The following is a 12,638-nucleotide window of genomic DNA, read 5'->3' on the forward strand; positions in this document are numbered from 1 at the left end:
TATAGCAAAAGTAAATACCATACGAGTTCTCATTTCCATAGCTGCAAATCAAGATTGGCCGCTGTAATAGTTTGATGTTAAAGATGCATTCTTAATGGAACTTTGGAAGAATAAGTATACATAGATTCTCCTTTGGGCATAAACTGTGATGGCAAAGTATGCAAGATAAAAAGGGCCTTATATGGATTAAAACAATCCCCTCGAGCATGGTTTGAAAGGCTCTCAATATTCATGAAGAAGATTGGGTACAAACAAAGTAATGTTAATCATACTCTCTTTGTAAAACAAGAGTTTTAAAAAGATGGCTGCTCTTATTTTGTATGTTGACAATAAGGTTGTTATAAGAAATTACTCAAATGAGATAGCTACCTTCTAAGAAAGCCTTGCGACTATGTTTGAACTTAAAGATCTTGGGCACTTGAAATATTTCTTAGGCATTGAAGTTGCAAGATTAAGCAAGGGAGTCTCTCTTTGCCAACGAAAGTATGTGCTAGATTTACTAGCAGAAACTGGGATGCTTAACTATAAACCTGTTAAAACTCCTATTGATATGAATCACAAGTTAGCCATTCAACAAAACTAGACTCCAACCAACAAAAAGATGTATTCAAGATTAATAAGGAGGCTAATATACTTATCGCATACACGTCCTAACATTGCATATGCAGTAAATATTGTAAGCAAATTCATGCATGCACCAAGTGAAGATCATATGGAGGCTATTTATTAGATCCTACTATACCTAAAATATTCTCCAGGAAAATGACTATTTTTTGCTAAAAATGAGGATCAAGAAATCAAGGGATATACAGATGCGAATTGGGCTAGAAGTCAAACTAATTGAAAGTCTACAGCAGGGTTTTTTATGTTTGTTGGAAGTAACTTGGTTACATGGCGAAGTAAGAAACAAAAGGTTGTAACAAGATCAAATGCAGAGGCAAAATTTCATGGAATAGCATAAGGTATCTGTGAATTGCTATGGATAAAACGCATTTTACATGATATTGGTATATTTCCGTCAAAACCTATGAAGTTATTATGTGATAATAAGGCAGCCATAGTAATTACAAATAATCTTGTTCAGCATAATAGAACCAAACATGTGGAAGTTGATCAAACTTCATCAAAAACCATCTTGACAAAGGTACAATTAGTGTTCCATTTGTCACATCAAAAAAACAACTAACAGATGTTCTAACAAATGTTGTATCTAGAAAATATTTTCAAATCTCACTTAACAAGTATGGAATGATTGACATATATTTACCAACTTGAGGGGGAGTGTTGGTGTGAGCAATCTAAGGGAGAAAAATCTATTGTCAACTTTAACATATTGTGTAAATGATTTGTTTACTTATTTGTAATTAATTATCTTATGTTTAGGCTATAAAATAGGATCTTGTTGTATAACAATTATTATAAATATATAGGTTGTAATTGCTTGAAAAATACACTAAGTTATTCTCTATTGCCTTTCCTACAATATTCTTCAACTATATTAGTATTAGTTATTACTTATTAGTTCTAGCTTTTTAATTTTTACTTGCAATTATAATTCTCAAATTCTCATTGTATAATTCTCCTTTTGTAAACTTTGTTATAATTTTCCTTTTATAAACTTTGTTCTAAATGAAAGAACTTTCATTAGCAAAAAAAAATTCTATATGTGTCAAATTGATCAAAATTTGTTACTATACCAATCAAAATTATGTAAAATGAATAAAAAACATTAATTTTGTGATAATTGTTTTTAGATGCTCACTTTTGAAATTGATAGGGATTACTCTTATTTTTTTGAGAGAGTCCAATTTACTCAATATTGAAATTCAGAGGAACTAGAAAAACTTTTTTAATGAATTTCTACCTTCTTGGAATTTCTTAGAGTGTGCATAAAGCTGGGAACAAAATAAACGTTTCGAATTGGATTTAAATGACTTAACCCACAAATTGACACTTAAACTATATATATACACCACTTTTCTCACATTGATGTCTAAACGTGTTTTGGTCATAAGTGGTACCTGAACTACCATTTTTTTTCCAATTGAACTTCTGTTAGTTTTGTTAAACTAAATATTTTTATTAATTTTAAAATTTTAATTTTAATTTTTTTAAATTTTTTGCTAATATGGTATGGTATGCCACGTTGGTATCGTTTGACATGTTAGCATAGTTAATGATCAAACTAGTCTATTAACAATTTCCATTAATGGAAGGGCTTAGCTGATTAGGGTTTTTTTTTTGCCATTGAAGGCTTAATAGAGATAATCTCAATACCACATCTTCTTTAAATAATCTTACATTAACTTGGTAATATGATTTTTTTAACAATTTTATTGTTATTTAGAATGAACTTGATTCATTTTACTTCAATGAAAAATGAAATAATAATAATAATATTTAATGAATTAAATTTTTTTAGCTATTTGATATGTTCTTACACCACAAAATAATTGTCATATAGAGGCGAACATGTGTGACATTTTTCAAAAAAATTTCTGTCAAGTTATACTAATAATTTTGTTTATCTACAAACTTATCCGATATATAAATGCATTAGCAATATTTTGTCCATGAAACACTGCTAATTCCTTATCTTAATAGATGAGCTTCTTTATTTTCACATGAAATTAATTGACATCATATAACAAAGATAAACATTGCACTTATTTGTCAAGTAAGTCTTAGTTTAGTTGGAATCGACATTATTGTTAACGCAGGAAAACGTAGGTTTGAATGAGTTAAAATGCATTTATCCTCATATTTAAATATTAGGAGAGACAATGGTTTCATTCCTAAATCCATCAAGTGACTTTCTTTTCCCTAGTGCAATAAATTATATTTAAAAAAAATAAATTTCTAATTTCTAATTTCTAGTTTTAGTGCTCTTCATTCCTACAGGTGGCAACAAAATTTATTTAATTTAAATGAATATTTTTAATGATGTTTATTCTTATAGGTTTAACAAATAAGATAAAATGTTGAAAAGCTTTGTTTGGGTGATAAGAAAATCTAGAAGTTGGAGAGGGTAACTTTTGAATCTGTTAAACGGAATTTACGTGTATTCCATGTGAGTATTAAACGACAATTTTGTTGTCACATGAGACTTCTGAGGAAAACACTCAATGATCAACATGTAATAAATAGATAATGTTAGCGATCATATTATAATTTTGTAAAACTAATGACCAAAACATAAATATAAACTATACATAAGTGATTAAATAGGTATTTTATCCTAATTTTTATAAAAATCGATAATGTACGATGTTACTCAAGGCTCCCTGTCAAACCTTCAGTGTGATGAGATTCTAAGTGTAAAAAGAGAAAAAGACTCGCTAAAACACAACACCAATTTAGGGTGGGTTTGGATGGATGGTGGTGCGTTTACTTGTGATTAATGTAAAAACAACGGTAACTAGGGGTGTTCAATCGGTTAACCGACCCGAAATAACATTAACCGAATTAATCGACCTTTCAAAATTTTTAACCGTTAACCGAACTGAAATTTTTTCAAAAAAATTAACCTAACCGAAAATTTTTCGGTTAATTAGGTTGGTTAACCGAATTAACCGAAAATTATATGTTTTTTAATTTTTGGTTAAAATAAGTATTAAATTAATCGAATTAACCGAATTAACCGAATTAGCCGAATCAGCCGAATTAACCGAATTATTTGTATAAAATTATATGTTTTTTATTTTTAGTTTTAGTTTTAGTTTTAGTTTTAGATTTTTATTTTTATTTATTAAATTATTTGTAATTTTTATGATTGGGTTGGGTAATTGGGTTGGGTTGGGTACTTGGGTTAATATATATTAGATTGGGTATTTGGGTTTATGTTGGATTGGGTTTGAGTGAATAGTGGGCTATTTATATATTATAATTTTATTTATTAATTTTTTGGGTTAAACCAAAAAAATTCGGTTAACCGATCGGTTTTAAACCTAATTAAACATTAACCGAAAACTCAAAAAATTATTAATCGACCCCCGACCGAATTAATTCGGTTAACCTACCAATTTACCGAATTCGTTCGGTTAACTGAATTTTTTCGATTTTACCCGAATTTTGCACACCCCTAACGGTGACAGTCAGATTAGATATTGTAGTGATACTGTAACGTTAGACAAAAAGTAAGTTAAACGCACCGCCCCACTGCCTATCCAAACCAATCCTTAATATGTTTGGTAGTATTCTGATGTGATATTTTAATATCATTGAACTCTAAAATGTTGGACCGAGTTCAAGGCTTTGATGAGTGTAGTGGAAGTCCAATAAAAGGGTTATTATGTATTTTATAATTTCTTTTATTTAATATACATAACATAAATTGAATTTAATATACTATTATCTAATATAATATAAATAGTTTTATAATTTAATTTTAATAAAAATAAAAATTTATAATTTATTTTAGTATGAATATAATTATAATTTATATTGTATTATTTAATTTAAATATCTATATTATTATTTATTAACATCTTTACTGAATTGGTGTCATCCATTAATCGGATCCCAACTCAATTAGGAAAATCATTTTAATGTTCCTTCACATTTAACATGAATTATATTATTTGAAGGTACTTTAGCTTTTTTATTTGAAAAATAAAAAAATAAAAAATACATATAATTGGATTTGAACCAATACCAATTGGGTTACCAAAACCTTAACTTTACCACTCAACCAAAGTTTTATTCTAATTTTTATAATTATTTTAATTTTATTATGTACACTTTATTACATCCATCAATATTACTATTTAAGCTTTTAACTGAGTTGGTATCATGAGTCAACTGAGCACCAACTCGATTAGAAAAATTACGAAAATATTCTTTCGTAATTAAAATGAGTTATATTATTTGAGAATACTTTAAATTTTTTTTAACAAAACCCAATAAAAATATGGTGGAATTTGAACTCACACTAATTAGATTAGTAAAATATTAAATTTGTGACTCAATCAAAGCTTCATTTTAATATTTTTCATATGTTTTTAGTTTTAATGTTACTTTTAAACACACATTTATATTTTACATCCGTAATTTTCACAGAATTTTAATAATTTGTAAAATATGTTGATATATACATTTTAATTTAAAATTATCATCATTACTTTTAAATTAAAATATAATTAATTTTTTATCATATTCGTACACTAATTAATCATAATATTTTTAATGCTTCATCCATCCAAAAAGGAGTTTAGCCTACAACTTATTAAACAGACAGTATTCCCAAGTACCAAATATCATCGGAATAGAATATAATTCCGACCAATCAAACAGTCTAGTGACTAGGCATATAAAACCACACACTCCCTGGGCGTGGAAAAAAATCTACCAAAACCCACAATTAAAGCTCCGTGGGTAAAACACTCTGCACATCCGCATGATTTTTCCCGAGCACAGCACCATTGAAATTAAATAGACTGGGAATTGTTGGGTTTAAACGGTGCCGTTTTAGTGTTTTTCCTGAAATATTGATATTAAGTGAAACGGTGTGTTTTCATTCTGTTTTCTTTCATAACGGTCTCAACAGACCTGGTGGTTAATAGCTGTTATAAATGGAGGGAACGGTTCTCTGACTCCTCTCTTTTCTCTGATTCTTTCTCTTCCTCAATTCTTCTTCTTCTTCTTCTGATTTGTATTACGAGAAATGGGCCGCATCATTTTGATGCACCCACACGCTTCTTCCCAGTCGCTTATATCCACGAGGGCATTCACCACCGTACACCTGTAAAGATAAGATACAGGTAAAAAAAGTTGAGAGGGAAAAAGTCGAAAGCACTTTTTAGAGAGAGAAAGAGAGCGGCGTTGAGGGAGGAGGACTCGTGAGGAGATCTGAAATCGAACAATCCAAGGTGAGGAGCTGTGAAATCTGCCTTTCTTGTTTTAATTTATTTTGTCCGTGTTATCTTTAAATTCGGTTTTAGGGTTTTACATAGATGGTTGTAGTTGTAATTTTGTAGATCGAGGCTTGGGTTTTTCTTCTGTAGATTTTTTGTGTTTCTTTGGATCCGGTGGTTGAAACTTGGGGGAACTCTCAAGTTTGGGAGGTGAAATTTAGGGTTTTTGGTGCAGAGGTCGTTGAACCCTATTTCGGACTTGGTTGCGGGTACAGAGTTGTTTTGGTTGGAGACTGGACAAGAGGAATTAGGGTTTAAAACCCTAATATATGTGTATGGCTTCGGGGATAGTAGCTGGAGAAGGAAAAGGTGGTGAGAGAGAGAAACAGAGGTACAGTGAGAGCAAGGTTTATACCAGGAAAGCGTTCAAGGGTTCCAAGAAAAGTAGTCTTCTCAACTCCACTGTTAACAGTAGCAACCCCAACCCCAACCCCAACCACCACTACCACAACAACAACAACAACAACACCAGCAACAACCACGAGAACAATGCGGATGGGGCTGCTGAGAATGACACTGATGTCACCATAACAGCTGTACCTAACACCAACGACCACCACCACAACAACAAAAATGACAACAACGCGGATAGGGCTGCTGTGAACAACACTGATGTCACCGCAACAGCTGTCCCCAACACCAACGGAAACAGCAACCATCCTGTTGAAATACCTGCTCAGCCTCTTCGTTTGGAGTTGGGGGATTCAGCTCACCAACAGCCTGGTCCTCGCGTAGATACTGCTGCGTCTGATGACTGTTCAAGTTTTAATAAGCAGGTGGCTATGACTGGAGAATTGAAGCCTAGTTCTGAGAACCAGGTGAAGATCAATTTGGCTTCAAGGTCAAAGCAGGAGATGGGGGAACTGAGGAGGAAGTTGGTAAGTGAGCTTGATTTGGTTAGGAGTTTGGTGAAGAGGATTGAAGCTAAAGAAGCGCAAATAAGAGGGTTTAGTAATGCCCCTGTTCCTTTGAATAATGCTGTTGATTATGGTTTCAATAGGGTTCAACCAGAGCTGGCCTCAGTAGGCATTTCTCAGGAGCCTCTTAAGAAATCAAGGCCTTTGAATCAGTTGAATATTTCTGCCTTGGAAAATAGTCAGGGTGTAAATGAAAATTTGGAGAAGGAGAAAAGGACGCCTAAGGCAAATCAGTTTTATTGTAATTCTGAGTTTTTGGTTGCAAAAGATAAGTTTCCTCCAGCTGAGAGTAACAAGAAATTGAAATTAAATGGGAAGAAGCAAGGAGGAGGTGAATTCACACACGGGTTTGGCATGGGTAATAAGTTCTTTAAGAGCTGTAGTTCTTTGCTTGAAAGACTAATGAAGCACAAGCATGGTTGGGTCTTTAATTCTCCTGTTGATGTCAAAGGTCTTGGTTTGCATGATTACTATAGTGTCATTAAGCATCCCATGGATTTGGGCACTGTGAAAACAAGGCTTGGTAAAAACTGGTTCAAGTCACCAAGAGAGTTTGCAGAGGATGTGAGATTGACGTTTCAGAATGCCATGACATATAATCCTAAGGGACAAGATGTTCATGTAATGGCAGAGCAGTTATCAAAGATATTTGAGGGCAAATGGGCTTCTATAGAGGCAGATTATATTCGAGATATGAGACTTGCAGTAGAATATGATGTGAGTCTCCGTATGCCAACACCAAGAAAGGCACATTCATTGCTACCACTTCCGCTTGATACAAGTAGGATCTTGGATAGGTCAGAGTCAATGACACGCCTTATTGATCCAAGACCAAAACTAATTGCTACAACTCCTTTGGGTAGGACTCCTGCTCCAAAAAAGCCTAAAGCAAAGGATCCTTACAAGAGGGATATGACTTATGAAGAGAAGCAGAAGCTTAGCACTAACCTTCAAAGTTTGCCTTCAGAGAAGCTGGACAACATTGTACAGATTATTAAAAGAAGGAATTCAGCTGTCCTTCAACATGACGATGAAATAGAAGTAGACATTGACAGTGTGGATACTGAGACTCTTTGGGAGCTGGATAGATTTGTTACCAACTACAAGAAAAGTTTGAGCAAAAGCAAGAGAAAGGCTGAACTTTCCATTCAAGCCAGAGCAGAAGCTGTGCAGATTGTACCTGAGAAAGTAAAGGTTTTCTTTTATATATATATATATATACAAAATCATAGTTTCTTATGAAATAATCTTTTCCTGAGGGTTGCTAATTTCATGCATTTATTGTATTTAGTTGCAGACCATGGCTCCTGTTTTGGTGGAAGTGCCCAAGGAAACCACAACTAGTAAGTTTTCACGTTAAGGAGTTATAAGATGTTTGCTACTTGCTGGTTGTATTGATATATAAATGATTATATATACCTGCAGATGAACAGAATGTGTCCAGGTCACTTGTTGAAGAAAAACCGGGAGATGCTGCTAGTAGGTCCAGTAGTTCAAGTAGCTCTAGCAGTGATTCTGGATCTTCTTCAAGTGGTATGATGATTTATTTCTTACTTGATTTTAGTCGGAATAAATTGGTTTTATCGTTCTAACATATATAATTGTTTGTTGTAGACTCTGATAGTGAAAGTTCCTCTGCCTCTGGATCTGATGCTGGACATTCACCTAGAGCTTGAGTGTTTCCCATTCAGGTATGCTGAAATGTCCCTGTATCTTACAGGCATTCATGATTTGATTTCTTAAAGTTGCTCAGGTGTACATGCTCATTTTTAAATTACCTCTTTAGCTGTAGAATTGTTAACAGTTTTATTTCTATTGTGGTTCTTTCGAGTGATGTGATTGATGTTTAGTGATGATGTAAATGGTGGTGAATATTTTTGCCTGGTAGCATCACCTATGTAGTGAGCGCACATAACTTCTGTTAAAATTTGGATTTGTAAACAATTGTGGGTCTTGACACCCTGAGTCGACTCTTCAATGAGATTTCAACTTGTAGGTCTCAGATGCAAATACTGAGAGGGGAGAGTGAGTTTCTGAGTTTATTTAAGAGAGTTAACTCCCTTTCTATTTGAAATCAGTGGACTTCCACGTGTAAAGAAAAAGAAAAAAATCTGCAGACCTTACCTGTCTTGGCGAATTAACATCCTTGTAAGTTGAAGATGTATAGTTTCAGCATTTGATGATTGCAAACTATATAATCCAAATATCAAACTGTTTATGTTGAAAAGAATGTTTTATTTTTGACAAGGGGGATATCTAACTATGTTGTGACTTTTGACTGTTTATGCTGGTCTAGTTGCATGTTGAACTCAGCCATGATGGATCACAGTTATTTAAGGAAAGAGTGCTGTCGTACTTGAAGTTCTTGGTTATAAATGTTTATTCATTCTGTGGCAACTCATTAGACAAACCGTTATCTGCGATTTGGCTTGTAGATGCCGGTCTATTAAAGATAAAACTTTATAGCTGTTGTGGTTCTCTTCAAATTAGTTAATTTCTGGCTTTTGTTAAGACTAAAAGTTCTGACAGACCTGTGGTTGTGATACATTCTGATTCTTTGGAGGAGAATTATATATCTGTCTTGACTTTCAGGTTGGTGTGTCCGTCGTATGTCATTTTGTTTATTGTGCAGTACAAAAATTGGTTGAAACATGAAAGTATTCTAGTTGTCCACTTTACCACGAAATCAATGAGATTAAGCACCTATTTCAGTATACTGGATTTATTGGAGAATAAATCACTTAAAATGTTCTTGAATTCTGTCACTTCTACTAAAATAAGTTTATCTTTTGATTTGCTACAAAACAAGCCCTTGTTTCAATTGAAAGGTCAATTTATGTTAAGGGTTTATTTAGATATACAAAAAGATAAGGGATTTGAAGGGTCTATTGTAATTGTAATTGAGTAGGAGAGGTATTTAAGTTAAAAAGATGCACGAAACATATTGTACATATAACTAAACATGTATGTTAAGATGTGATTTAGCTGTTGTGCTACTGTATCTGTTACGATGAAGATGGTGGTCATAAAAATATACTGCTACGGATGTCACTCTCTCCTCTTTGATTTTTACGCATGCTTAAGTGGATTTAAGATGCTTCATTAAGTGTCCTGGTGTGTTTTTCTGTAATGTGATACCGTATTTGGTGAAAAGCTGATTATTTGGAGAATGACAACAATATTGCAAAAAGGATTTTCTCAACTTTTTACTGTTGCCATTTGACAATTTTCTACAGCCATTATTGATACTATGGTTGACAAGATTAAATTTCTTTAAAATGGATGGTAGTGTGTGGGGTGGCTGGTCTAAGAATTTAGAGTAGGTGCTGATCCATTGTGATCCTGAAGTTTTGCAGATTGGCCTCTATGAGTTTGATGTAGCATTTGGGTGTATAGTGAAGACTTTTGGTACGTCGGACCTGACGGGCTCCCTCCAGGCTGTTGAGCCACCGCAGAGATGCTGTTGTTGAAACTGGGAACAAGGCTTCAGCAGCACTGGACAATATGTGGAGTATCTGTATAATTATAATTTGGATGGGTTGATTGTGGTGTTGAATGGGTAGAGATTAGGAATAGGAGAAACTGGAAGCACGTGTGTACATTTCTAATTAAACAAGTACTACTCAACTCACTCTTGTTTCAGGGGACTTTGTTTTAGTGTCTTTATTCTTTCTGATGGTTCTTTGATGTGATGTTATTATACAGAAAGACAGAAACAGGTTATTGTAATTCAAAAGTAGTAAGCACTTCAAATGAAAAATAATAATTATGATTTGATGTTGCCCTTAGGGATTGTGCTATTTCTGTTTTCTGTTTTCTGTTTGGACATGATCTTAAGTTTAGCTATTCTAGGATTTAGGATTATTATTGATTCAATTCTTTTCAATTTGTTTTTCTTTTGTGAACCTATCAAATAAATCAAATTGATATATGTGATTTATTAAGTTGGATTGGACTTTCGCTTCACACAAAAAGCTTAGGGGAAAATTCAATGTAGTTGGTATCGTGCTAACCTATGCATATCTTAACAAAGTATTAGAAGCCAAAAAGCCAGCATTAAAAGAACGAAGCTATTGACTGGTGATTTGGCTTTGGAAAGAGATTTTGTAGGAAGCGTTAATTAAAAGTTACCTACCATAATTAAACCAATCAAATAATTTTTTTTTTACACTCAATATAAAGAGAACGTGTTAAAAGAAAAGAAAGTAGTCATTGAGCACATTAATACTAAGCAGATGTTAGTTGGTCATTTGACTAAAGGTATGTCACCACACAAATTTAACGATCATATTGTCACTATAAGACTTGTTCCCATCTTGTAAATTTTCGTTATAATAACAATTATAATTAAACTTGGTTAAGTTTGATGTTTCTCATATTTTGTGTGCATATTAATTTGATTGTTTCAAGAAATATTACTAAAGTTTGGACCTAGAATAAATATTGAGTTTATTTATTAAGAAATTTGGATTAAAGCGTTGAAACATTATATATTGTGATACATAGAAGATACTACTCAAATTCTAAAAAAAAGATATTGCCATAATTCGTGCATTATATTTTGACTACTTTGTGGGCAAAACGAACCAAGGGGGAGAATGTTGGAAAAGTTTTGGTTTGTGGGTTATTCTCACTTTTGCTGCCCTCAACTCCCACTTTTGTTGCCCACTTCTTTGTTGTGTGGTAATAAGTATATGTGTGATAGTGGGATTGTGGTTTTTTTTATGGGGAACCACCACTATAAATATCCCTAAGCATAAGGTCCCAGGGCACCAAAAAACACTTTTTGAAAACAATTCCATCTAGTGAAGTTTTTGATTGCTTAGAAGATCTTGTCATTTTTTTTTTGTGTTTTCTAAATTTCGTATTTTCATATAGCTAAATACGACGTCATTGTCAGTTGTTTGACGCGCTTGACAAGTGGTGTTACAACGTCTGAATTTTGATATTTGGTTCAGACAACGACTAGAGGCATTTCTATTTGATTTTTCCATTGCTTAATTTTGTTTAAACTGTGATTTGTGCTTGCAATTAAGCCTATTAGAGTTATCAAGTAAATATGATGTTTTTTAAAAGTAATTAGGGTTTTAGGTTGTTTTTTTTTTTAAAAATTTAAGGAAATAGGCTGATTTTGGAAGATGTTGGTGACGCGTGGCGAAAACGCGTTATTGGATCCCCAATGGTTAGAAAATCATGACTGTTGATTTTCTAACTGTTGGGACCAACGACTATTTAACCCAATGGTCCTATTTTTTTCCTATATATATATCCTATACATTTTCAATTTTTTTCATTCAATCCTATTCATCTATTCTCTCAACTCTCTCGACTCTTTTATTCTTAATTTTCTATCCTAATCTCTCAAATTTCTTTCAAAATCTTCTTCTCTCAATTTTATATCCTAGTCGTTTGTAATCATTTTAAAAATTTTAAAAATGTCAATGCCACTAATTCGTTTGAATTAAAAATTTTAAAAACGTCCAATTACAAATAGTAAGAAAATACTATTATAATTTTTTATTTTAATTAATATCATTATTAAGTTGTTAATATTGTTTTTTTTTATGTTTGTATAATCATGACAAAGATCGAATTATCAAAACATGTATACATAATTTAAGTGCGAGAACACCATGTGTTATTGAACAACACTTGGAACAAGCGAGATTCTTGCATATGTCCCGTATGCTCAGCGAGGTTAATTTGGAGCTCGCACTTATTAGTGTTTTGTTGGAAAGATAGAGACCCGAGACACACACATTCTATCTTTCGTGTGGTGAGTGTACCATTACACTCGAGGATGTGACAT

The 12,638-nt window shown here is 32.8% G+C and overlaps 1 protein-coding gene across 8 annotated transcripts; it reads left to right on the plus strand.

Moving 5' to 3' along the window:
• Window positions 1-5,519: 5,519 nt before the first annotated feature.
• LOC107959783 (transcription factor GTE4) lies at window positions 5,520-10,617 on the plus strand. 8 transcript variants are annotated; one of them, XM_016895926.2, is made up of 6 exons: window positions 5,520-5,867; window positions 5,962-8,023; window positions 8,121-8,172; window positions 8,255-8,362; window positions 8,444-8,520; window positions 10,178-10,617. In XM_016895926.2, the coding sequence occupies exons 2-5, from the start codon at window positions 6,182-6,184 to the stop codon at window positions 8,503-8,505; spliced, it is 2,064 nt and encodes a 687-aa protein (XP_016751415.1). In that variant the 5' UTR covers window positions 5,520-5,867; window positions 5,962-6,181; the 3' UTR covers window positions 8,506-8,520; window positions 10,178-10,617. The 8 variants fall into 8 exon arrangements, with proteins under 8 accessions (XP_016751415.1, XP_040970272.1, XP_040970271.1 ...); XM_041114338.1 differs by having other exon boundaries at window positions 10,186-10,617; XM_041114337.1 differs by having other exon boundaries at window positions 5,522-5,867; window positions 5,976-8,017.
• The last annotated feature ends 2,021 nt before the right edge of the window (window positions 10,618-12,638 follow it).

Source organism: Gossypium hirsutum, chromosome A05 (assembly GCF_007990345.1).
Source record: "Gossypium hirsutum isolate 1008001.06 chromosome A05, Gossypium_hirsutum_v2.1, whole genome shotgun sequence".
In the NCBI taxonomy this organism is placed as follows: domain Eukaryota; kingdom Viridiplantae; phylum Streptophyta; class Magnoliopsida; order Malvales; family Malvaceae; genus Gossypium; species Gossypium hirsutum.